Raw genomic sequence first — 27,749 nt, 5'->3', positions numbered from 1 at the left:
AACATTAAAGTGTTTAAGATGATATAAATATATATAATATATGTATATATATATATATATATATATATATATATATATATATATATTGAATTCCCTTTAATATGAGGCCATTATGATAACAATGAACTAGTAGGGTTTTTGTTTGTTTGTTTTGTTTTGTTTTGTTTTGTTTTGTTTTGTTTTGTTTGACACAAACAAAGAACTGGGAAGTGAAATCCTGGAAGTGAAAATGAATTAAATCAAAATGTTCACTCATCCTGAAAAAAATTTTCTAACATAACAACTTACTCAACAGAGAGAAAAATATAAAATTTTTCTAGATTCAACTTTTCAAGACAGTCAAAATAAAGAAATAGGCTACGCTATACTATTAGAAAATGCTTTTACTACATATGCCTTTGAGTAAATAAGTTGTTCTTATTTTAGCATCATAAAAATGTGAAGATTAAATCAAATAGGTCTTTATGGATTTCATATTCTGTAATCATATTTATCTAAAATGATCTTGAGCTTAATTTTGCCATGGTCCTTAAAGTTAGTGCTATAATCAAAACACTGATTCTTCAGATAATTCACTATCTGATTCTTGATAAATCATCATTATCATCATTGCTAGCATTTATTTAGCATATTCTATGAGTCAGGCATTTTACAAACATCATCCCATTTTATCTCAAAACAACCTGGAAGTTAATATTATAATCTCCATTTTATAGTTAAGCAAAGTGAGGTAGACAGGGTTTAAGTGGTTTGCCCAAAATCACATAGCTAAATTTGTGAGGCGAAATTTGAATCAGGATGCTCCTGATTCCAAGCCAAGGAGTCAGTCTATCTACTGTGTCACCAAGCTGCCTTCTTGAAGACGGGTAATACTGCAGATTATAAGAATAAAAGCTATATAAAATGCTATAATCTATACTCTAATTTTCTTAATAATTAGTTATTTTAATTGTATATGGTTAAAACAGTTAATTACATATTATATATTATTTTATTATATATTATATCCTATAATAAAAATTTTACTCTGTACTTTTGAGTAACATTATAATCATAAACAATTCAAATTTTTCTATAGGATAAAAAAGCTATCTATTCTTAGTCACTTAAAAGAGATTAAGAAGTGTAACAAATAACCATGATAAAAAGACAAGGCATTTTGATAAGTATCATTGTTATTCTATTATTCTGATTAAAATATCAGCATAATGAGTATAGGGGATACCCTCAGAAAACGTTTTAAGTTATTTTGAGTTAATAGTTTTAATATTAATTTACTTGACATGATCAATTTGAGAAAGCACAAAAATTAAAATAACTCACTTCATATTATCATAAAAATTGTAAATATTAATAAAATAAATAGTATTCTATAATTTATATTTTTAAATGATACATTTTGGTCTTAATTTCTTATAATAATATGTTACTTCCATTAGTTAATTATTATGATATAAAAGGGGAATGTGCATGAGACATGGATTGCAAATATAATTTTCCAATCTGAATTTCAAACAAGAACTGGAAATACTGTGGGAAAACAATATTGGTGATATTTCTTTATTTAAATAAATAACTGCTAAGTTATGTATAACTTAAAACAATTTCTTCTACCAAACTCACTTCAGAATTTTCATTTTTTTATTACATTGGCTTAGCCTACCTATGAACAATTGATATTTTTGAACTGTTTAGATCTGACTTTATTTGTGTGAGAAGCATTTTGTAATTCCGTTCATATAATTCTTGTGTTTCTCTTGGTAGGTAGATACCCAATTATTTTATTTTGTCTACAATTATTTTAAATGTAATTTCTCTTCCTAACTTGTCAAAAATAGATGAATGAATGATAATCATTTGTGTGCATTTATTTTATATCCTGCACTTTGTTAAAACTATTAATTGTTTCCAATAGATTTTTAAATGATTTTCTAGGATTTTCTAAGTGCATTATCATATCAAAGAGTGATAGTTTTATTTCTTTGTTACCTATTCCAATTCCTTTAATTCCTTTTTTTTTCCTTATTGCTAAAGTCAACATATTTAGTATAATATTAAATAATAATGGTGATAATGGACATCCCTGTTTTACCCCTAATCTTACTGGGAATGTGTCCAGCTTCTCTCCATTACAAATGCTTGCTGTTTATTTTAAATAGATACTGCTTATTATTTTAAGGAAAGCTTCCTTTATTCCTATACTCTCTAGTGCTTCTAATAGGAAATAGATGCTATATTTTGTCAGAAGCTTTTTCTGCATCTATTGAGATTATCTAGGGGAGGGAGTAGATGGAGGGAGAGGAAAATCTGGAAAAATGAATACAAGGGATAATGTTATAAAAAATTACTCATGCATATATACTGTCAAAAATGTATAATTATAAAATTAATAAAAGAGATTATTATATGATATTTATTGTTTTTGTTATTGATATAGTCGACTATGGTTATAGTTTTCCTGATATTGAAGTACCCCTACATTTTTGGCATAAATCCAACTTGGTCATAATTTATTATCCTGATGATAAGTTGCTGTAATCTCTTTGCTAATATTAAAATTAAAATTAAATTAAATTAAATTAAAATTTTGCATCAATATTCATTAGGGAGATTGGTCTATAATTTTCTTTTTCTCTTTTGGCTCTTCCTAGTTTAGAGATAAGAACTATATTTGTGTCAGAAGGAATTTGACAGAACTTCTTTATTTTTCTCAAAATAGTTTAGATAATATTGGAATTAATTGTTCTTTGAATGTTTGGTAGAATTCATTTGTGAATCCATCAGGTCCTAGAGATTTTTTTCTTAGAGAGTTCATTAATGGCTTGTCCAATTTCTTTTTCTAAAATAGGACTATTTTAAGTAATTTATTTTCTCTTCTGTTTATCTGAGAAAATTATATTTTTGTAAATATTCAACCATTTTGATTAGATTGTCTGATTGTTTGCCATAGAGCTGAACAATATATATCCTAATTACTGTTTTCATTTCTTTTTCATTGATGGTAAGTTCACCCTTTTCATCTTTGATGCTGGTGATTTGGCTTTTTTATTTCCTTTTTCTAATCAAATTAACCAAAGCTTTATCTATTTTGTTGGTTTTGTTTCTATCTCTATTCAATTTTCTTCCAAAGTCTATCATATCTAAGTTTTCTAGGAGCCTATTAACTTCCCTAGTTTCTTTCTAGTTTATTTTGTGGTTAAGTTATCTGACTTTGAGAGGGAAAAGTTGAAATTCCCTACTAGTTTAGTTTTGCTGTCTATTTTTTCCTGTAACTGGCTTAAAATCTTCTTTAGCAATTTGACTACTCTACCACTTAGTGTAAACATATTTAATATCATTACTACTTCATTATTAATGGTCCCTTTTATCAAGATGTACTTTCCTTCATTATCTCTTTTAATCAGATCTATTTTTATATTTTACTTTATCTCAGATCAGAATTCCTACCCATTTTTACTTCAGCTGAAGCCTAATAAATTCTGTTCCAATTTTTTTTTTTTACTTTTACTCTATATGTGTCTTCTCTTTGTCAAATGTATTTCTTGTAAATAACATATAGTAGTATTCTGCTTTTAAATCCACTCTGCTATTTGCTTCTGTTTTATGGGAGATTTCATCCCATTTGCATTCACAGTTTTGATTACCAGCTCTGTATTTTCCTCCATCCTATTTTCTCCCCTGTGTATATACTTTTGTTTTCTTTTTTCACCGAGTGCCTCCTTAATAATGCTTTGTTTTTTACCCCACCCCACAAACTACCTGACCTATCTTCGATTGTTCTCCCCCATTTTGTTACCTATTTCTCCTAGTTCTTTTGTCTTGCCTTTTATCCAGTCATTCCCTTTTCTTTCCTCTTTCTCCTCCTACTTTTTATAAGGTTAGATTAAATTTCTACACCCAACTGAAACATTAAGTTATTCCATTTTAGAGCCAAAACTGATGAAATCAAGTCTCAGACAATGCTCATGACCTTTCCCTTGTTTCTCTCCATTTTAAAAGGTCTTTTCTGCCTCTTCCTGTGATTTAATTTGTTCCATTATAACTCTGCTTTCCTCTTCTTCCATTACAGACTTTTTCCCACCCCTTAATGTGTTTCTTTCTGATATCATCACATCAGAGTCCATTTATAATCACACCTGCTATTGCCATGTGATGCCCCCTTCTGTTTGTCCCACAAACAGATACAGTTCTCAAGACCCATAGGCATTGTTTTCCCACTGAGGGATGTAAACAGTTAAACTTTTAAATTTTATATATATGTGTGAGTTCTATGTTTTTCAAATGATTCAAAGTCTCTTAATTCACTGAAGATCCATCTCCTTCTCTGAAAGATAATGCTCACTATGGCTGGGTAGTTAATTCTTGGTTGTGTAACCCCAGGTTTTTTGTCTTCTGGAATATTGGATTCCAGGCTTTCCAATCCTTTACTGTAGAAACTGTCATATCCTGTGTAATCTTGATTGTTTCTTCTTGATATTTGAATTGTTTTTGTCTGGCAGCTTGCTGTATTTTTCCCTTGAGATTAAAGTTTTGGAGTTTTGCAAAAATGTTTCTTGGGGTTTTCTTTATAGGATCTCTTTCCAGAGATGTTATATGGATTGTTTCAATGAGTATTTCCTCTTCTGTTACTAGAATATTAGGGCAGTTTTCCTTGATGATCTCTTGAAGAATGTTATCCAGGCTGTTCAGGTAAACCAATAATTTTTAAATTGTCTTTTTTGGATCTGTTTTCCAGGTTGGCTGTTTTTCTTATAAATTATTTCATATATTCTTCCATTTCTTTCCTTCTTTTTAGTTTGTTTGATCCATGTTTCATAGATTCATTAGTTTCCATTTGCCGTTTTCATTTTTCATGTGTAATTTTCTTCAGTAAGCTTTTGTATCTCTCTTTTTTTTTTTTCAAATTGGTAAATTCTACTTTTGAAAGTTTTGTTTTCTTCAGTGGATTATTTTTGCATTTGGCCAATTGTGTTTTTTAAGGAATTACCTTCCTTTTCCAAGCTGCTGATTCTGGCTTGCATATCTCTCATTTCTTTTCTAATTTTTTTCTTCAAATTCTCTTATTTAACTTTTAAAGTCTTTTTGTGAACTCAAAGAAGTCTTCCAAGAAGCCTCTTTTGGCTTGCAACCAATTCATTACTCTTTGAGATTTGTGGATATTTTGTCCTAGTCTTTTGGTCTTCCCTGTCATCACAGTTTTCTGTGGTCAAGGTTCTTTTCTGTTTCTTGTTCATTTCTTTCATTTTCTTCTTGTATCCCCCCCCCCTTTTTTATTTTTATGGTCAAGTTCTGTTCCTATGTTAAAGGGGATACTGAACCCAGCTTCCTGTGCAGCTCTGAGTCTTAGCTTTTAGTCCAGGGACCCTTTGTGTTTGCAGTAGGTAGCTTTGTTTTCTCTTTTCAAAAAACAGTATGGTTTCCTAAAGTTTGCTTTCTGAGTTGGAACTGGAGTTGACTCATTGATCTGCTCCTTCATTGAGCTAGGACTGAGGTATCAGTTGTTGGTTTGTGGTGATTAAGACCTTCTCACCAGCTTTCCCAGAATCTGTCTGAGCTGGGCTAAACACTTTTTTCACCCAAATGAGACTAACCTTTCTTGAAGTTTTTCCAATCTATCTTGAACTGGAAAGTGGTTTCATTATGTCAGACTCTGTTCAGAGGCTTGGTTTCATGTGGTTTTTGAGGGAAACTAAGAGAGGTTAGGCAACTTCATGGCTTCACTTGACCATCTTGGTTCTACTCCCAGAACTCCAACTGATATTCTTTTTGTTCATGTTTATTTACTTATACTTCTCTCAACTCCAAAGCTACTATACAACTCTTTCCATTGGAATTATTTTGAAGACATATTGTAAAGGGCATTATCTCTATGTGATTGAGTTAAATCTACAAGGTGTTAACTTGGTGGAATTAAGATAATGATTCTCTAGTACTTAATATCGTTCTACAAGTAGATACCTATTCTACAAGATTGACACCTACAATGATGTACTTATAATAAAATAGATAAGAGCCACCAGAAGATCTTCATCAAGATGGAAAGTCTCTCTCTCCCAGTCCTTGTTGGCTCTTATCTACTCTATTATAAGTACATCATCATAGGTGTCAACTTGTAGAACTATACTAAGTACTAAGCATATACTAAACCAGATAACCATTGTCTTAAGAATTCCACTGAGTTAACACCTTGTTTTGTAGGATTAAATTAATCATACTGAGCCTTAATTATATTTCTCCATAGTTCCTTCCCTTTACACTATATCATTAATAATCCTCCTTTCCCTTAAGATTAGTGTTTTGCTGGGTTATTTTTTTTTCCCCTTTGGGAATATTCTGAGCTCTTCAAATTTTCATAATAAAAGCTTAGAAATCCTATGGTATTAATTGTGACAGTTCAGTACTTGAAATTCTTTCTGGATTCTTTTAATACTTCTTTGTCCTAAGAACTAGATTTTGGTTATAATATTCCTCAAAATTTTCACTTTGAGATTTCTTTCAGGAAGTGATTTTGTACTCTTTCTATTTCTCCTTTGTCCTCTGATTCCACAAGATCTAGAAAGTCTTATTATTTTTTTTCAATAATGATATCCAGCCTTTTTGTATTAATAGTTTTAAGACAGTCCAATGACTATTATCTCTTCTCAATCTGTTTCCAGGTGAATTATTTTTTTTTTCAAGGAAATACTTCACATTGTTGGAGTCTCCTAGAGCTTCTATTTGGTACATTCTAATTTTAAGGGAATTATTTTATTGAGTAATTTTTGTAACTCCTGTTTCAAGTTGTTAATTTTCTTTTCATACTTCTATAACTCACATTTATTTTCCTATTTTTTTCCTTCTGGTGCTTTCATTTGGTTTTTAAAATCATTTTAACTCTTTTAAACTCAACTTTAACTCTTTTAAGAATTCCTGGATTTTACCCAAACCACAAATTTTGAAGCTTTGTTCATAAATGTTTTGAGTAATTATCTTCTCTAGGCTTGTGTTTTAAACTTCAGTCTCTATAATAGGTTTTCATGGTGGAATTCTTGTTTGTTTATTTGTTTCTTATTTTCCCAGTATACTTCTTGACTATGGATTTTAATTTTGGCCTGTATTTCTTCTGGGATGAATGTTTGGGTTAAACTTTTGCTCTTTTGGGTGTTTCTTTTGCTTTCTTAAAGTATTAAGCATTATGCTATTCCAAATTTCATGGCTAGGTCAGGCCAAGGACATGGAAGCTTTCAGTGCTACCAATGTGACTGGATCTGAATCCTAAATCTGCTCCTGGGATCAGTCCTAACTGAATCTATTCCTTACTCAGCATATAGCTAAAGCTTGAAAATTCTAGGCACATTTGCCCACCTTAGCCCACACTGTTATATCATCCAAAAGTCTAGTAAACAACAGAGATACCATATGATACCCATTTTCACACTTTGCAATATTTCAGCAATCTGTGGGATCCATTCCTTTCTTAATGCAGGGCTTTGTTTCTCATTCAGTACCTAGGAACTGCAATGCTGTGCACACAGTATTGGCCAGACTTCCTCCCCAGTATCTATAGTGCTCACTATTTGTATTTGGGCTGGAAAAAAATGACTCATGATGGGTTTGTTTGTTTGTTTGTTTTCCCTGAGATTGCACAATCAGAATTCAGATGGATGAGTTTTATAGATCTTTATTGGGGAGTTATGGAGAGGAAATTCAACTATACTTTTTCCTGCTGCCCCCTACAACCCAGATTTAGATAGCATCAAATTGATTTTTAAGTAATTTTAAAATCTATATAAGCCATATGGAACTGTTAAGATGGAAGGTATATTGTCATACATGGAGATTACACTTCTCATCTGAAATGTACAGCCATTTCGTTTTTTTTTTACTTATGAAGTTTTTCTATTATCCTATGTCTATATGGAAACGTGTGTGTGTGTGTGTGTGTGTGTGTGTGTGTGTGTGTGTGTGTGTGTGTGTATGTAATTCATTCCACTTACATTGGCTGTAATGGACCACTGGGTCTAAAATATGGCTAGAACAAAGTTGAACAGTCCATGGGCTACTGTATTTATTTTTAAGATATCAAGAAAAAAGAAAGAAGGGTATTCACATATTGGTTAAACCCATACAGCAAATGTATGGGAAGACATAGACAGTAATCACACAAGCACAGCAACAAGCAAAGATTGGGGGAATATTCTCGTAAATGAAAGAACAAGTCTATTTGAATTTGTCAATAAAAATGTTTGTCTCTATAGTATATATAATTTTCAATTTCATAACTAGAATAACTATACTTTTTTTGCTTAAGCCATGTGCTATAAAATTTATTTCAAAACATTATCAAAAGGCCTGTTTAACTGTAAATTTTAGTGAAGATTCACAAATAGGTAATTTTTTGATAATAACAATAATTATATAAAATGAGATGAAACTGTTACCCTGTTAACAGCAAACAGCATCACATATAATATCTCACTTGACTCTTACAATAACCTTATTGGATAAGTCTTAGTATCTCATTTTCAGATGAAAAAACTCAGGCTGAGAATGATGACTTGACAGGTTCTCAAAGTCAATGTATAAGACAGCATTTGAATTCAGATCTTCCTGATTCTAAATTTCACATTCAGTCTCCTCTATCATTTACGTAATTAGGTAAACATGTATAAAAAGTTAAGTGAAGATATGATCATTGTCACTAAGCAGCCCAGTTTTAAGAAGAATAATTAAAGGAATATCTGTTTGCAAAACTACAACAGAGCTTAGGCTTTTATAGTACCTTCACTATCTCTGCATTCCAAATAATATATATGATTGTACTATGAAATTTTATTACAAAACTAAAAATAACTCAGAATAAAATAAATGATAATGAAATGTAATCATACAGAGCAGTTAGCAACACATATAAACTGTTGCCAACAGTTGCTAACAGTGTTTATTTAAACACTGAAAATATGTATAACATTAAATCACAGTAAAAATGCTGGTATCAATGATCAGGATACATTTCAATGACAAAGAATTTCCCAATGAATCAACGTAGTATTGAAGCTTTTATAGCTCTGAAATCTATCACAGAAATCATTTAAAGAATATTTAAAATAAATTTGAAGAAATGACCAAAGACATTGCCTTAATATATTAAAAGAAAATTCTAGAATATGGTTATAACTGTAAAAGAAATAGATTAGTTGATTATATAGTCGCTAAGTTCATTTTATGTTAAAATTTTATATGCACTTGAGTACTTGCCCCTTCTGCTTTCTCCATCGTGTTGGCCAACATCTCCTGGAGAGCTCGGACAGATAAGGATTGTTCCAACACAAAGGTACATATTGATAGGTCTGGAGGGACATTCTGTTTAAAAAAGGGAAAAATTAAATTATTAATTTTGTCATTGTCAATTAACCAAGAATAACCCCATTTTTTTCTTTTGGATATGCTTTACAAAGTAAAGTTAACACTATGATTGATTATTTCAGGCTATGGCAGATGCAAACTAAGATTGAAAAACATAAAGCACATAGACATATCTTTTGATATTTTAAAAGAATTATTAATAACCATAACTTGGCTTGTCCTCTTCCTGGTATAAGCTAAAATCCCTTGAAAAATATTTTTCTTATATTAATTGAAATATTCTTTCTTTATAATTTTCATTGATTCCTTTTATATGCTTGACTTTTTCTTCCAAATAAATTTTGTTTTTATTTTTTCTAATTCAAAAAAAATATTTTGTTAATTTAATTCATATGGTTTGAATATATATATATGTATATATATAGTAGTATAGGTAATATCATCACCTTTATTAAATTAGCTATGTCTATCCATGAACAACTAATATTTCTCCAATTATTTATATACAGGAAGGCTGATGATTTATGTGGATTCACTTTAGATTCTGCTACTTTGCTAAAATTATTACTTTGATTGTTTAGTTGAGTCTTTGAGCTTTTCCAAGTATATCATCATATTATCAGCAAGAAAAGATAGGTTTATTGCCTCATTCTTCATTCTGATTCCTATGCTGACAATTATCAAATCTATCCATCCTGCCCAAACTTTTCTGAGGAGCTCCAATCCTATATTTCTGCCTTTCAGATATCTTAAATGGAAAGTTCAGCAGACATTTTAATCTCAAATTTAATTTATCCAAAATGAAACTCATTATCTTTCCCCCAACATTCACTACCTTTCCTATGACTATATCATCTTCCCAGTCGCAGACAAAAAACAAAGAAAATATAGGTTCGGTTACATAAAACAATAAGGGATGATTATTTTCCTCTAGTTTTTTTTTTCCTTTTTAAATTAAGAGCTAGCTAATACTAAATAATTTCTTTGTTGAAGCATGTGTTCTCAGTAATTTTATAATTCCTGCTTTAAACTTTAGGCAAATCTACTTCTCAAAAAAGCTTTCACAAAAAGCTTTGACTTATTTTCTCTTGAATGTTGTAAAAGTTCTTGATCAGAGGTTTGAACTCTTACACAAGAGATGACAGTCTAAGGAACCAGTGAGTATGCTTACAGATTGGATATGTAGTTATGAGAAATTCAAATCCTAAATGTTCCAAAAGCTTTGCCTTTGTTCCCTGTGCCATGGTAAAAGAGGTTAAGGCAGATGAATGCAAGACTTCACAAAATTTATGGCAGACTTGTTGAATCAAAGATAAATGTGTCTATGTTCAATAACATTTGTAGCAAGCCTTTTTGTAGTGACAAGGAATAGTAAATTGAGTGAATATCCCTCACTTGGGAATGGCTAAAGAAGAGATAGTATATGAATGGTAATGGAATATTATTACTCTATAAGAAATGTTGAGCAGGCCGATTTCAGAAAATCCTGGAAAGACATATGAATTGATGCTTAGTGAAATGAGCAGAACCAAGGGAACATTGTGCACAGTAACAAGATAATATGATGATAAACTGTGATGGACTTTGCTCATTTTCCCCCTTATGGTCTATTTTTTCTTGCACATGACAAATATGGAAGCATGTTTAAAACGAGTGTACAAATTTAACCTATATCAGATCACTTGGTGTCTTGGGGACAGAGGAGGCAAAAACAGGAAGGAAAAAATTTGGAAAACAAAAATCTTAGAAAAATGAATGTTGGAAACTATTTTTATATGTATTTGGAAAAATAAAATACTATTGAAGAAAAAATATATGTGTCTAGAGAAGATTCTCAAAGACCAGGTACCCACTTCACTGCAAAAACAAATTTGTAGCTATTTTATAGCTAATGTTTATAGCTAATATTAATAAAGACATAGAGAAGTATCACTTAAAAGACCTAACAATATGAAAAGACTGAAGTGATTGAGATCGTTTTGGACCAAAGTGACAATAAAAAGTTGCTTTTGTCACTTTTAATGACTGTGATTTTGTGGACAAAACTATTATTCAGAAATACAATAGTGAGGATGATTACAATTATACAGTAAGGGAAGTCTTGTCTAAGTAAAATATGGTCAATGCTTTATTTAGTCAGACATTGTAGTACTTCTAGAAATTTTGGTGATAGCTATGGAAGTTACTTTGGTGTAAATAATAACTAGGGTTGGTGGAAATGTCATTGGTGGTTTTGATAGCACTCATGATGTGGAGGATATTAATGAATTTGCAATGATAGTGATATGAAGGAAGTGGCTCTGGTTACTATGAAAGAAACTGAGAGTTTGAACAGGGTGACATAAAACAGGAAGGAGTTTTTGGTAGCAACTATGATAACTAGGCAATGGAGGATGCAGTAGCAACTTTGGACATAGTAAAAGTCACACTACTTTGCCAACTATAGTGATTGTTCCTCAAACTTTGGTACCAAGAAAGGAAGAAAATTTGGAAGCAAGAATTCCTGCCCTTATGGTAGGGACCAATATTTTGCTAAACCACATCACCAAAATGGCTAAAGTGATTCACATATCAAAAGCACTGACAAAAAATTTAATTACTGTTAGGAAACAATGTTCAGCAGGAGAAGAAAGTTAGAAAAATGACAAGGAACTATAGGTTACAACACATTTGTGAACTCAGCCAAGTACAGTGGTGGCACATACTAGCATTTCAAGATGCAGCCAAGTACAGTGGTGGCATATTCTAGCATTTCAAGAAGACATATTCTAGCCAGAAGGGTTTTTTTGGGGGGGGAACACAACAGGCTAGTTTAATTTCAGTTCTGTGGTAATTTTAAAGCATCCCAACAAAAAATACTAAACTTCTGTTTGTCTCAATTGCCTAAACTGTAAAATGAAGATAATAAGAACTAGCTCCCAGAGTTGTTGTGAGGATCAAATGAGATAATATTTACAAAGTGTTTAATATAGTGCCTGGCACATAGTAGATGCTACATAAACACTCATTCCTCTCATCCCACTTCCCTGTATCTCTGCCACAAAAATATTCTAACATGATCACCTGTTCAATAAATGTCAGTAGCTCTCCTATAGCATCAAATATAAATTCTTCTCTTTGGCACTTAAAGCCCTTTAAAACTAAGTTCCACTATATATTACCAGATTTTTTTATATATTTATTTTTCCTTATCTTCTATTAGTCCCTTATTATATATTATTTCTTTTCCTGGACTCCACAAATCAGCCAAATTATCCTTCTTGCTATTTATCACACTCATAAGACATACACACATTTTCCATTATTTAGCTTTTATGAATAATTTCATTTGGACATGGACATAGGGTTGATGGCATCTATGTTAGTTGAGGAAGAAGTATTCACTCATATAGATGACATTATAGAATCAACAAAGTGTAAAATTATATTTGTTATACATGTTAGAGATATGCTTTAAATTTTTATAAGCAGTTTTAAACACACATATAGATAATATATATGTATATATAAACATATGTATAGATACATACACACACACACACACACACACACACACACACACTGAGACAAAGACAAAGACAAAGACAAAGACAGAGAAACAGAAAGAGACAGAGAAAGAGCCAGGTGCGGCACAATACTTGAGTGCAGGGCCCGGAGTCAAGAAGAAACCTCATACTGAGTTCACATTACTAGCTGTGTGACCCCTGGGCAAGTCACTTAATTCTGAGACAAGATTCAGATACAACTCATCACCACTGTGAAGATTTCTATTACCAGTGGAAGATAATGGTACCCTAATTTTCAAAAAGCCTGAACACAGGAACTCTAAAATTCAAGTTTAATGTATTCACTCACATATGCATGCATTCATTAATTCAATAAATATTTGTTATCACATGGACTGCACCATACATTAGTGGAAATAATATTTTAAAAATAAAAATAAGTCTCCAATCTTTTATTGATAAGACACAAACATTTTCTTAGAACCCTTAACAAATTTTACTAGTATTTTTTCCTATCAACAACCCTCCAGACCTAAAATAGCACTAAAATTTTCCATAAATCTCAACAATTTCTATTTCTTCTTAACCTTCCAACCTCCCTCTGAAGTCTGGTATAATGTTCTTCAGATAGGGTCACTGATATTTTGTCTGCCTTCCAAACCAATCTGACAGCCAAAAACCATGATTTTTCTCCCAAATCCCTATTGATATGTATTTTAGAGATAAGAAAATAGAAAGAAATCGCTTTTCTGATAGCTGTTTAGCAGTTTTCTCCCAAACATAAAAAATGCAATACTTAAGGTATGGACTGGTTAACAATGTACATCAATTTGCAAGGCCATGATTAGCATACTTTTTGTGAAAAACTTATCCTGCCAAAACAATCTCCTTTCCTTTTTCCACAGAGTGACAGGTCTCATACAGACATGTAATGTAAAACTCCAGATAGAGTGAGCAGGAAAGAAATGTACTTACAGCTCTACAATGGCAACTCTTTTACTTCCTAAAACCACTTTACTCTCATTCAACCCCTTCTTCTGAGACTAAAAATGGAAAGGAATAAAATTAAGAGAGCAAGAAATTCAAGTTTAAAACTCATTTTTTGAAAAATTAAAAATTAAAATCAAACAAACCAGAAATTGGAGATGGTATAATTTTTAGGGTTTTAAGTTAAATGTAGTTATTTTTAGTGACTTTTTGATAAAATATACTCAGCATCATTAGTAATAAAAATAAAAGCATAACACCTTGAATTTGAATAAAACTTAATCCACAATTCAAAATGATTCAATTATACTATATTAAATTTTAGAGAATTTGTGGTAGATCAAATAGGTTAAGAGCTTTAATGAAGTTCCTGGAACACCTTGAGAGTGTTGAGAAAATCCTAGAACACACAGAGCTTTATGAGGTTCCTGGCACACATTGAGAGCTTTGTGCAGCTCCTATATTGAGAGTTTTGTGTGGCTCCTATATCTGTCCTCCCACCACTCTTCCAGTAACCACTATTTTATTTTTTTATCATTCTTTGCAAATCTGAAGGATATGAAGTAGCATTTTTCCTATTATTATTATTAGGAGCATTTTTCATACAATTGTAGATAATTATTTTTCATTTGAGAATTGCTTGCTTACCTATTAAAAAATTTGCCAAAGACAACTTTGAATGTCGCCAGGTCTGTGTCACTCAGGTAAAAGGATAGGCAGCATCCATATAAGCAAGCAGCAGGCCATGCCCCAGCAAGCCCTCAGAGCAGTCTTGAGCCCCACCTAGGATCAGTGACTAAGGCCCCAGAGGCCCAAGTATAGCAGTAGGCAAGTAGTCAGGCTTCAATTAGCCTAAGTACAGCACCAGTTGTGGGACCAGGCCCAATTTCTTTACACAGAAGTACAGCAGCAGGCAAGCAGTCAGGGCCTGCTTAACATTGCCCCTTCTGACCCAGAAAGCAGAGCTCAAACTTAAAAATAATGAAATAGGCTGAAAATAACAAGCAACAAACAAACAAAGAACTTGACCATAGAAAGTTACTATGATATCAAGGAAGATTAAAATGCTAACTCAAAAGAGGAGCATCAAGACTGCATGCAAAGACTCAAAGGAAAGAGTGAATTGGCATGTGGCACAAAAAGAACTTCTAGAAGATTTCAAAATGATTTTTAAAATTATAGATGAGAGGTAGAAGAATAATTGAGAAAAGAAATTAGAGTGATGAAAGAGTATTATGAAAAATCATGAAAAGGAAGCACAAAAAATATAAAAAGATGATCAAAATTTACTGAAGAAAATAATTCCTTAAAAAAATAGAATTGGATAGTGGAAGCTTATGACTCCAGAAGATATAAAAAAATCAAACAAAATCAAAAGAATTTTAAAATAGGAGAAAATATGAAATATCTCATTGACTTAGAAAATTTATCCAGAAAAGATAATTAAGAATTATTGGTCTATTTGAAAGTCATGACCAAAAAGAACCGTACATCATTCCTCAAGAAATTGTCCAAAAAATCTTAAAACATTGCCCTAATATCCTAAAACCAGAGTAAAATAGACGTTGAAAGAATCCACTAATAAGCTCTTAAAATTAATTTGATATTTAAAAAAAGAATAAAATCAAATTGCCAGTTTCAAAAATGAAAAGGGCAAAATCACTACTAATGAAAAGGAAATTAAAGCAATTAGTAGTAACTATGTTGTTCAATTATATGACAAAAACAACTTACCAATCTAACTGAAATAGATGAATATTTACACAAACATAAATTGCCCAGAATAACAGAAGAATAAATAGAATACTTAAATTAGTCCATCTAAGAAAAAGAAATCAAACAAGCCATCGGAAAACTCCCTAAGAAAAAATCATCATGATCAGATGGGTTCACAATTGAACTCTACCAAAAATTTAAAAAACAATGAATTCCAATATTATATAGATTATTTTAAAAATTCAGTGAAGGAGTTCTACTTCATTTCTTTTATGACACAAATATGGTGCTAATACCTAAACAAGGAAGAGCTAATACAGAGAAAAGAAAAATACAGACTAACTTCCCTAATGAATATTGGTGAACAAATTTTAAATGAAATACTAGCAAAGAGATTACAACGACATATCACAATGATCATATATTATACCTAGGTGGGATTTATACTAGGAACACGGGGCTGGTTCATTATTAGAGAACCAAAAACAACAGAAATTATATGATAATCCCAATAGATGCAAAAAATTTTTTTGACAAAATATAGCACCTATTTTATTGAAAACATTAGAGAGCTCAGGAATGAATAGAGTTATCCTTAAAATAAGAACTATCTACCTGAAACCTTCAGCAAGCATTTATCTGTAATGGGGATAAGTTAAAAGCTTTCCCAATAAGATCAAGGGTGAAGCAAGGATTCCCATTATCACCACTATAATTCAATTTTGTGTTAGAAATGTTTGCTACAGCAATACGACAAGAAAAAGAAATTGAAGGAATTAGAATAGGCAATGAGAAAACAAAACTATCATTTTCTGATAATATAATGATAAACTTAGAATCCTATGGAATTAACTAAAAAAACTACTTGAAATAATAACTTTAGCAAAATTGCAGGATATAAAATAAAACCCACATAAATCATCAGCACTTTTATACATAACCCCAATAAAGCCCAGCAGCAAGAGATAGAGTAATTACATTTAAAATAACTGTAAACAAGATATCAGATTCACTAATAGGACGGAAAAAAATGATAAATGTTGGAGGAGATGTGGGAAAGTTGGGACACTATTATACTATTGGTAGAGTTGTGAATTGATGCAACCATTTTAGAGAGGAATTTACAAGTATTCCAAAGGGCAAGCACTACCACTACTAGGTCTGTATTTCAAACAGAACCAAAATAAGAGGATAGTACCTACCTTTACAAAAAATTTTTATAGGGTTTTTTGTTGTTGTTGTTGTTTTTGTGGTGGCAATGAAGTAGAATTGAGGGAATGTCCATCAATTAGGGAATGGCTGAACAAGTTGTGTTATATGGATGGAATGGAATATTATTGTGATATAAGAAATGATAAGCAGGATGGGTTCAGAAAAAAACTGAAAAGACTTTTATGAATGGATGCAAAGTGAGGTAAAAAGAACCAGGAGAGTATTGTATACAGAAATCTCATAAGATGATCAACTATGAATTACTTAGCAATTGTCAGCAATACAAATATAATGCAAGACAATTCAAAGGACTCATGGCTGCTTCAATACTTTTTCTTAGACCTCAAAGTTCTGGATTTTGACTATAATGTTGCTGAAATTTTTTATTTTATTTATTTTTCTTTTTTTAATGAAAGATTTTTTATTTTCAAAATATATGCATAGATAGTTTTCAACATTCACCCTTGCAAAAGCTCATGTTCCAAATTACTTCTCCCTTCCTTCCCCTTACCCCCTCCCTTAGACAATAATCATCCAATACAGGTTAAACATATGTAATTCTTATATACATATTTCCACAATTATCATGGTGCACAAGAAAATCAGATTAAAAAAAGGAAAAAGAAATGAGAAAGAAAACAAAATGCAAACAACAACAAAAAGTGAAAATACTATGTTGTGAAACACATTCAGTCCCCAGTCTTCTCTCAGGATGCAGATGGCTCTCTCCATCACAAGACCATTGGAACTGGCCTGAATCATGTCACTATTGAAAATAGCCATGTCCATCAGAATTGATCATCACATAATCTTATTGTTGCTGTGTACAATGTTCTCTTGGTTCTGCTTACTTCACTTAGCATTAGTTCACATAAATCCCTCCAGGCCTTGCTGAAATCATCCTGCTGATCACTTCTTATAGAACAATAATATTCTATAACATTCATATACCATAACTTATTCAACTATTCTCCAATTGATGGGCATCCCCTCAGTTTCCAGTTCCTTGCTACTACTAAAAGGGCTGCTATGAACAGGTGGGTCCTTTTCCCTTTTTTATGATTTGAGGATTTCTTTCAGAAGGTGATAATAGGATTCTATTTCTACTTTGAACTCTGGTTCCAAGAGATGTGAACAGTTTTCTTGAAAAAATATTTCTAGACTATTTTTTGGACATGACTTTCAGGTAATTTGATGATTCTTAAATTATCTCTTTTTAGGTCAGTCACTTTTGCCTTAAGAGACCCTATATTTTCTTCTCTAATTTCTGTCTTTTGATTTTATTTTAATATTTCTTGATTTCTGAAAGAATCATTTGATTTAATTTGATCCCTTCTAATTTACAGGAATTTGTTGAATAGGTAAGTTTTTGTTCAAATTTCCTCTTGATAATTTATTAATTCATTTTGTGATTCTTTCCTCCATAATTTTCATATCTTTTTCAATTCCCCCCTCATATTCTCATTTCATTTATTAAAATATTTTTAAACTTAAAAAAAATCTCTTACATCATTTCTTTTGGGAATTCTAGTTGAACTTGTTCCCAAGATGTTTTTTTTTTGAGACTTTGCTTATGAATGTTTTACTGTCATTTTCTTCCTCTAGATCTGTGTCTTATTCAACTTGCCACCATAAGGTTGCTTTGTTTTGTTTTTTAACAGAAGTTATTGATTGTTATTATTAGTTTCTTTGCTCATTCTTCCAGCTTATTTCCTGACTGCAGAATTTATGTTAAGGTCAGACTTCACACTTCTGGGAGAAATGTATAGTCTAGTCTTGCTGATGCTTTCGTAGGTACTGAATGTTGTTACTGCAAGCTTTCAAAGAACAGCTCAGGCTGAGAATGCAAGCTTTCAATGCTACTAAAACAGTATGACCCAGAGCAAAATCTGATTGGTTTTAAAATTTCTTGATGTTTGATGGAATCATTATCTTCTACTTGATCCCTTCTGATTTACAGCAAATTTGTTGCTTAGATTAATCTGAACTCCATAAATTCTTGACATTTGTTCCCTGACCAAAACATTTGTGGGTTTGCCTTGATTGAAATTACAGATTTATTCACTATTGGCCTCCTGAACCAATCAGTTGACTCAAAGTGAGAGAACTGCAGGTTCATCTTTGATCTAAGATTCTTGTCTTGGTTAAGATTATTTCTTGATGGGCTTCAGACTGGGCTAAATGTTAGAACTGAGAGCCAACTCCACTTTGCTGTTGGAGTTAGAGGAACATTGCTTCTGCTACTTGCTTCTAAAAGTACACAGGCTAGGATGAGGCCAGGACCATAACCATATCTTTTACTGTTCTATCACCTCAAAATTCAGTTTTCTTCCTTAATTCAGTCTTCTTACTCCTTACCCCACTCTTTTATTCAACGATACTGGCCTTCCTGCTTTCTTCAAACACAATATTCCATTTCCTTACTCTAAATTTTCACTTTTTTTTTCATGCCTCAAAACAACTCTCCCTTCTTATCTCTGGCTCATAGCTCTTATGGCTTTCTGTCATTCTCAGCTAAAGTCCCACTGCTTTTGCAAGAAGCTTTTTCCATTCCTCATTAAACTTAGTGCCTCCTTACAAAATTATCTTCAGTTTATCCTATATGTTGTTTAAACTTAATTATTTGCCTATTGTCTTGCCTCATTAGAGTGAGAGTTCTTTAAACAGGGACAGTTTTTGCCTTTTTTGTATTTCTAGCACTTAGTACAATTACTTTAAATGCCCAAAATAGCATAAAAACATTTTAAAGGTTTTATATGACCAGAAAAGGATACATTGAACATTTTTTAAACAACTGCATATGTGAACAGATGCAGCCATCTAAAGAGCAATTTGGAACTATACCCAAAGGGCTATAAAACTATGCATACCCTGATATCACTACTAGGTCTATATCCCAAAGAGATCATCAAAAAGGGTAAGGATCTAAATGTACAAAAATATTTATAGCAACTATTTTTGTGGTGGCAAAGAATTAGATAGTTGTGGTATATGAATTTAATAGAAAACTATTATTCTATAAAAATAATGAGCAAGTAGATTTCAGAAAAATTTGGAAAGATTTATATAAACTGAAGCTGAGGAAATAAGCAGAACCAAGGGAACATTATTCACAGTTAACAGCAACATTGTTTTGATGATCAACTACGATAGACTTAGCTCTTCTTAGCAATACCATGATCTAAGAGAATTCAAAAGATCTGTGATGGAGGTTTCAGACTGGGTTGGATGCTAGAACTGAGACCTTGCTCCACTTTAAACTCAACTATATACAAGCATAAAGAAATTGTCAGGAACTGCATAGGATTTTTATCTTGAGAGGATGTGATCTCTATTGGAGAAGGGAATATCTCTAAAGATTACATTAAATCCACGTATCAAAGACTTAGGACTAAAAGAATATTAGAAATTGTCTCATTCATTTCACAGAAAGGAAACTGAGGTCTAAGGGATTTTACATGATTTGCCCAAAGTCACATTGGTTGTAAATAGAAGTACTAGGCAACTAAGCTAAGTAGATATTCACTAAATTAAAATTAAAATTCCAGTGACAGAATCTTTGTAAAATGTGAACTTAAAATGCATTTAATATTGGCTTAAAAGACTTCAGTCTTAAAATGAACTTAATCAGTGGTTTATTTATTTATTATAGCTTTTTATTTACAAGAGATATGCATGGGTAATTTTTCAGCATTGATAATTTCAAAACCTTTTGTTCTAATTTTTCCCCTCCTTCCTCCCCACCTCTCTCAGATGGCAGGTTGATCAATACATGTAACATATTTAACCAGTGTTTTGTTGGTTTTTGTTTGTTTGTTTGCTTGGTTTTTTTTTTCCCTGAGTCACCACATTTTCCACATATCATTGCTCCTAATTTCAGGAACTTTTTTTCCATTTCAGTTTCTCTACACTTCATCTCAGTTTTTACTGAGGATTAACATATTTATATGTCCCTGAGACAAAAAGTTTTTCCCTATGGTTAGCAATTCTTCCAAATTATATGTCTGAAATGTTGAAAATACTAGTAATAGGAAAGACTGAAATAGATGAGATTCTTAGTGGCTAAAGTATTTTAACCTTGTCAAACCATTTCAGGTTATTGTATCTGACGACCTTGACAAGAGTAGAAATTATAATAGGTGGAAAGCAACTTATTAATAGATTTAAGCTGGTGGTAATTAGTACACAACACTACCACAAAGTAGTACAGCTATGCCACTTTACTGAGTAATCAAGAAAACCCCTCAGGAATTAATATAGTCTCAAAAGATTCAATAAACATTCATTTTGCACCTAGGATATGCCCATTGTAATATAGTAGAAATACATACTCTTTCCTATATCAATCAATCAAGAAGTATTAAATACCCACTATTTCCAAATACACTGCTATCCAATATGGATAAAAATTCAAAGGAAGAAACAATTTCCATTCTCACTATTATGAAAATGAAATAATCTCTCACTATCATGAAATATGAGCAATAGATATGCATCCATTTGATCTCTCTCATGTGATGACATAACTCCTTTTCACTGATTATCAGTTTCTCCTAGAGGCTCAGCAATATCTTGGGGCTTGATGTAATCAACACAATGTCATATGCAAAAAAGAATCTCTGGAAAATCTCACTATTTGATAGTGATAGATCCTTTACTTCAACTCTGAGCTAGATTTCCCTCACCCACAATGGCAAGTACTTTAGTGAGCATACATCTATTCGTTTTCTGTTGTCTCCTTGCCTTATATTTATTAGGTAGTTACCAAACAGTATGTGAAATAGTAAAAAAGAGATTTATTAAATACAGTTTGTGGAAGTTTACCGAATATTTACTAATACCCTCATCGAAGATGTTCCCAACTTTGTCCAGAGATGACTGTTGTAATGATTTTATTTTAAAAAAAGAGAAGGAAAATTGAAAGATTTGCAAAAATTATTAAACAACACCTGTTTTCCCATTCATAATAATGGAATCATATTTGAACCCCTAATGTTATATTCTTGATGTGCTTACAGAGCATGTAGACATGGAACAAGAAGGAACAAAAATGAAAAGTGACTGCATCAAGTCATAGGTGCCAAGGGTGATACAATTGTCAGGGCATTGAGGATATGATATATAAGATATTTAAAAGAAAGGAATATACTAAAGGCATCAGCAAAAAAAAAAATCTCAAATTTTAATTTTTTTTAAGTGAATGAGAAACAACTTCCTCATTTATCTGATGTTTTTCTTGGGGAAAAGATGGTAAAATGTGAAGTAGGCCAATAGTATCAAACTCATGGCCCAAAATTTTTGAGTGGAACCTGAACGGGACTAAAATGTAATTGGAAAATATTTAACAAAATAAATAAAAATACAATGCAACATAGAATAATGTTAACTGGTGATTTTCTAAGCCAATAGGCCTCCAGATATCCCTGTCTTTTTTATTTTGATGCCACTGAGATATAAAATAGCATAATTACATAGATTCAGAATTGGTTGAGTAACCACACTCAAAATAGTCATTTGGAGTTGTGTAAAAGTATAGTAAAAGCTATCCAGTGGAAGGCTGTGTCTGAGTATCTGCTATTTAACAATTTTGTCAATTACTTGGATAAAAGCTTAGATATTACTCACAAAATTTGCAGGTAGCAGTAAGGTAAAGGATAGCTAACACACGATGACACATTTAGGATCTAAAAGCATCTTTTTTTACACAGAAAAGCATGAGGCTTAATCGATAATATGATAAATATGATAAAAGATAAATGTAAAGTCATACCTGAGTTCAAATAATTGATGCATGGTTAAAAAAAAAAAAAAGTTTATCTAAAAAAAAATCTGGGCATCTCAATATAAGTCAACAATGTGATACAGCAACCAAAAAAAATATTCTCAGTTCATGAAGTTTACAGTTAAACTGAAATATGTCCAAACGAGGGCTTCCAGTATAGTAAAACATCTTCAAGTTCATATCAAATTAGGATTGGTTAAATATTAGGAAATATTTAGCCCAAAGAGAAGACTTAGGACAGGCAAGAAGAAACAGAATAGATGTGTTTAGATAGTTAATGGGCTATATCCCTAGGAAGAAGTATTAGACTTGTTTTGCTTAACCCCACAGGACATAACATAGAATAACTGGTATAAAATGCAAAGAGACAAATTTAGATTTGACATCCAAAAACAAAAATAAAAACAAAAAACCCTAACAAAGCTATCCAAAAATGGTTTGGAAGACAGTGATCATCCTCAAACAAGGATTATTTGCCACATATGTTGCAGTAGAGAATTGCTGGACCATATAACCTCTGAGACTCTTCCCAACGCTTTAATTTTAAGAGGGGGGAGGGGGAAGATGAGGAAAGAGTGGGGGAGGGGAAAGGTGAGGAAAGAGTGGGGGAGGGGAAAGGTGAGGAAAGAGTGGGGGAGGGGAAAGGTGAGGAAAGAGTGAGGGAGGGGAAAGGTGAGGAAAGAGTGGGGGAGGGGAAAGATATCCTTCCCTAACAAGGTAGATCCAGAGGAGGAAGCTCATTTATCTTGAATCTCAAAGACGGCCCCTAATACACACATAGTTCACGGCTTCGCTCACCTAGCCACTAGCAGCTGTCATCAGGCGCGGGCCTGAGCTAGAACCCCAGAGAAAGTGCTCACGAGGAAGTCACGCCCACACCTGCCTATAAAGGAATGGGGGCCGCACGGAGGTGCTGCGGCTGCGCAGCAGCCTGAGTTCTGGAGCATGCGCAAAGCTCTAATCAGGTATTTGACTAGCATTTCCTCGTCCCCTTCACATCTCTAGTCCCGTCCTCTGAGCGACCTTGCTCTTGTACTTTCACAAGGATGCTCAAAATGGCAGATGTAGGCTGGAAATCCCTCTGAAAGAGGAGAGAGAGACACAGAGAGAGAGAGAGAGACAGAGACAGAGTCAGAGAGAGACAGAGATACAGAGAGTCAGAGACAGAGGCAGAGAATCAGAGAGAGAAAGAGAGACAGAGACAGAGAGATAAAAGAAAAAGAAAAGAAAAGAAAAGAAAACCTTCATCAAAATGAACCAAGCTTTCTGAGTGCAGAAGCAAAAGAAGAAATACTAATGCTTCCATTCTTCCATTTCCTGGTGTTCTTCGTCAGTTGCTGTGACTGAAAAGTTCATCACCCTGGTGAAGAGCTTTCCCAAACTTAGCCATTATTAGTCCTCAGTCAACAAAGATAGTTACCCTTCAAAGGCTTGCTAGTTTGATACAATGTTCCAGACCTTGTGTTTCACTGACATAACAGACCTGAAGAAACTAGTGTCACTCATATGCCACAGTGGATCACTGCAGAAAACTTCAGTATTCCATACATTTTCACTGGCAGTCCAGGGATTTTTTTTTTTCCTTCCTTATTTCTGCCCTAGATTCCTTCAAAATTTCAGTTAAAATCTATTTTCTACTAAATTCTTTCCTATTATCCCTAACTAAATTTTAGTGACTTCCCTTATCAAAGTGTAGGCTGTTTTCCCTTGTAACTGCTAAGTGAATGGAAGAACCTTTTCTAATTATTTTATTATTAATTCTAGGAATTGTATTGTTAGTAATTTATTATTTTATTTGTTCTAGTACTATTATTTTTGTTATATTTTTCTAAAGTCATATTTCTATATTTCTATATATATACATAATATATATATATTTTCTATATTTCTATTTTTGTCCTATTTCTGCTACTGATTTTTTGCAATTATATACTGCCATTTTACTCATATCCACTACAGTTATATTGCATTTTTACAACTTTAATTCTTTGGACACTGTAGCCATGGAGCATCAACAGAAGGATATCAATATTAAAAACTGGGGTCTTTATTTCAAAGAGAATCTTGACCAATTGATCATGAATTCTTTCATCATGACCACCACTTAAAAACAAATATATATATATATTTGTTTGTTTTTATATAATTATATTACATAATATATTATGATTATATGTATATGTGTATGTATGTTTGAATATATATGCACTTGCCTATATATACACATGCCCACCAATCCTTTGCAATCAATTTTCATAAGATATTAAGAATAATACAGCTTTAAATCATCTACAAATACGTTTCATTACTAGCACTCTGATATGAGATCTCCATACTTCTACTGATTCTCAGAAAGGAGAGACAGTCTATCTCTAGGTGCATGCCTTATAATCCTTCATATTGTCTCTTATATCTCACTTAATAGACTATAATATCTCTAAAGAAAAGAATTTTATGACAAATAGCCTTTGCCCACAGTACACTGCTATCTTTATAAGTGTCAGTTAACATTTGTTAAATGAATGAATCTGTCCTTGATAATTTAGTTTTTGAAAGTAGGGAACTAAATAGAGCCTTTTTCTTAGGTATGGTTCACTAGTATAGAATTTATTCTTTCTCATTTTAGGATTATCTGAAAAAATTAAATTACCCAGAATGATATATGGAAAACAATGAATCAGTGCTTACAAAACACAAATATTTATTTTATTGAGATTAGTTATAGTAATTTTCCAATTTTGAAACAGCAATGAGTTGATTTCTAGAATGGAAAACAACATGTGCCAGTCAGATAATTATATTAAGATCACATTATCAGTTACTCCGTACAATAATCTAATATTAGTCCATATTTTCAGTTCCTCTTATCAGTTTAATTCTGAATCATCACTTATACCTAGGCTAGATAACATGAAACCATATATTTGCTTAATTACTAGGATATCACAAAAACAAGCTAGACAACATGAAATTATATTTTTGTTAGTTTATTAGCATATCACAAAATCATGACTAGACACACAGTTAGAAATGTTTTTTATCTTTTCTATTTTAAGCCCCTTATATTCTCCAAATTTCACAAATCCTTCTCAGCTCCCTCATTGTGACATAGATTTAATACTCCATTCCAATGAAATACATACTACAGCAGGCTAGATAAAACTTTTTGACCAGATACTGAATGATCAGTTTTCAGGCATATATGTTATTATAATTAGGATTCCTTCAGAGTATACCTTGGATTAGAAGGGCCACTTCCAATTCCCAAATGCTATGATTCTATTATGTTCCTTCTTTTTTATTTTATTTTAATTTAATTTTTAAATTTCTATTTATTTTAGTAAGAAAACAATAAAAAGAAAAAAGGAAAAAAAAAACAAAATAAAATAGAACATTGTCCTATACCCAACAGAACATCATGGAGGATTCAAAATATATAATAATAAATTATCATTCAAGAAAGAATATATGATAGATGAGGAAATTATTTTCATGAGTGTCCATCTTTTCTTTACTTCCTTGTAGGTTGTTCTTTTGTTCTCTGGTGTGCACTTTTTTTTACTTTATTCTTTTTTCCCTTCCCCCTACCTCCTGCAAGCAGATTATAGTTAAGCAAGAATATAGTTATATATACATATATAGATATAGACATCAACACATACAACATACATACATCTTTCCTATCCTAATTCTTTGCTTTTAATAATAAAATAACAATTATTAATTAATTAATAATGTCAATCAACCATCAAGTGACCATAATAATAATAATAATAATAAAAATAATAATTTTTCTTCCTAACTTGCCTACATATTACTCAACCTCACCCCCCACCCATGGATCCCTTCCTTTTCTCCACCTTTTGCTTCCCCCTTCACTCATTCCTCTCCCATTATTTTTTATAGATTTTGGAGGGTGCTATACCCTTTATGATATATGTGTAGTATATATAGTATTATTCTTTTTTAAACGTATTTAGCCTGTTCCTGATGTGAATAGATTTTCAGAAGTAGGAGTCCTCCTCCTCCCTCTAATGACTCTTATGTCTATTCAGTCTCTGTGCCTCATTTGTATAAATCTTTCTCCCTGTCTCTGATGTCAATCTTAAACATATGATATATATTTCCATGTAAAATAACATAAATAATTAGTTCATGTTAATTTCCTTGAAATTCATGTTTTAATATTGGCTCTCTCATATTAAATTTTCTATTGAGTTCAGGTTTCACAATGTCCAGGTTCTGGACAATTGACAATTTTTCTTGTGCTTTCCCAGTCACTAATAGAATGAAACAAAGTTTTCTCGTGCTTTTTAGCATAATGTTTCAGCCATACTATCAAATGCCTTAAATGAGAATGAACATGCTTCTAAGATCAGTTATCACACCGATGGAAAATTCTTCAATTTGAAAAAGCTACAAGCCAAAACCAAAGTGAAAGGAATATTCATGCATGCTTTTTTGTTTGCAGGTAATCATGTGCTCAAAGCAACTTTCAAAGTTGAGATGCTATAACTTATGGATTGATTCTCTAATGCTTGGGCTAATTTTGGCCTAATAATTAACAACAAGAAAATACAGGTATTCCATCAGCCAACACCATGTTGTATGAAACTTGGACAGTCTACCACTTGAATTGTCTCTGGAAAATTCTGAAATTCACCTGGCAGGAAAGAAATCAGAAACTAAAGTCTTTTCTTGAACTAAAGTGCCAAAAATTCAAACTCTAGAGAGGACAACTCCATTGGGCAGGCCATATTGTTCAAATGCCAAATGTACTCCTGCCAAAGAAAATTATTTTATGGAAAACTCACACAGGGCAAGTGCTCACAAAGTGATCAGAAAAAAAGTGACTCAAGGACACTCTCAAGGTCTTTCTTAAGAACTTTAGAATTGATTGCACAATATAGAAGACACTGGCACAGGATCATTCAGCATGGTATGCCCTCATCAGAGAAGACGCTGTGCTCTCTATGTGCAAAACAGAATTTAATTAGCCCAGAAAAAACAAGAGAGGCACAAAGTTGGAGAAGCTGCTCCAAATGTTCATAGAGACTATTTGTGTCCAACCTGTAGCTGAGCATTCTGAGCTCATGTTGGTCTGGTTGACCAGTGAGACACATTGCAAAATAACTGTAACATAGTGATGTCATCTGATTTAAACATTATCACCTGTTTTGCCTCTATACTCCTATTTCCTA

At 32.1% G+C, this 27,749-nt stretch overlaps 1 protein-coding gene across 1 annotated transcript in view; it reads right to left on the bottom strand.

Moving 5' to 3' along the window:
• Window positions 1-27,749, bottom strand: part of RYR2 (ryanodine receptor 2) — a 699,155-nt gene that overhangs the window by 450,044 nt on the left and 221,362 nt on the right. The window contains exon 3 of the mRNA XM_074262493.1: window positions 9,226-9,342. Coding sequence (XP_074118594.1) covers window positions 9,226-9,342 — 117 coding nt within the window. The remainder of the gene's footprint in view (window positions 1-9,225; window positions 9,343-27,749) is intronic.

The sequence above is a fragment of the Sminthopsis crassicaudata genome, chromosome 4 (genome assembly GCF_048593235.1).
Source record: "Sminthopsis crassicaudata isolate SCR6 chromosome 4, ASM4859323v1, whole genome shotgun sequence".
Classification (NCBI taxonomy): domain Eukaryota; kingdom Metazoa; phylum Chordata; class Mammalia; order Dasyuromorphia; family Dasyuridae; genus Sminthopsis; species Sminthopsis crassicaudata.
This window is presented reverse-complemented; position numbering and strand designations above follow the sequence as displayed.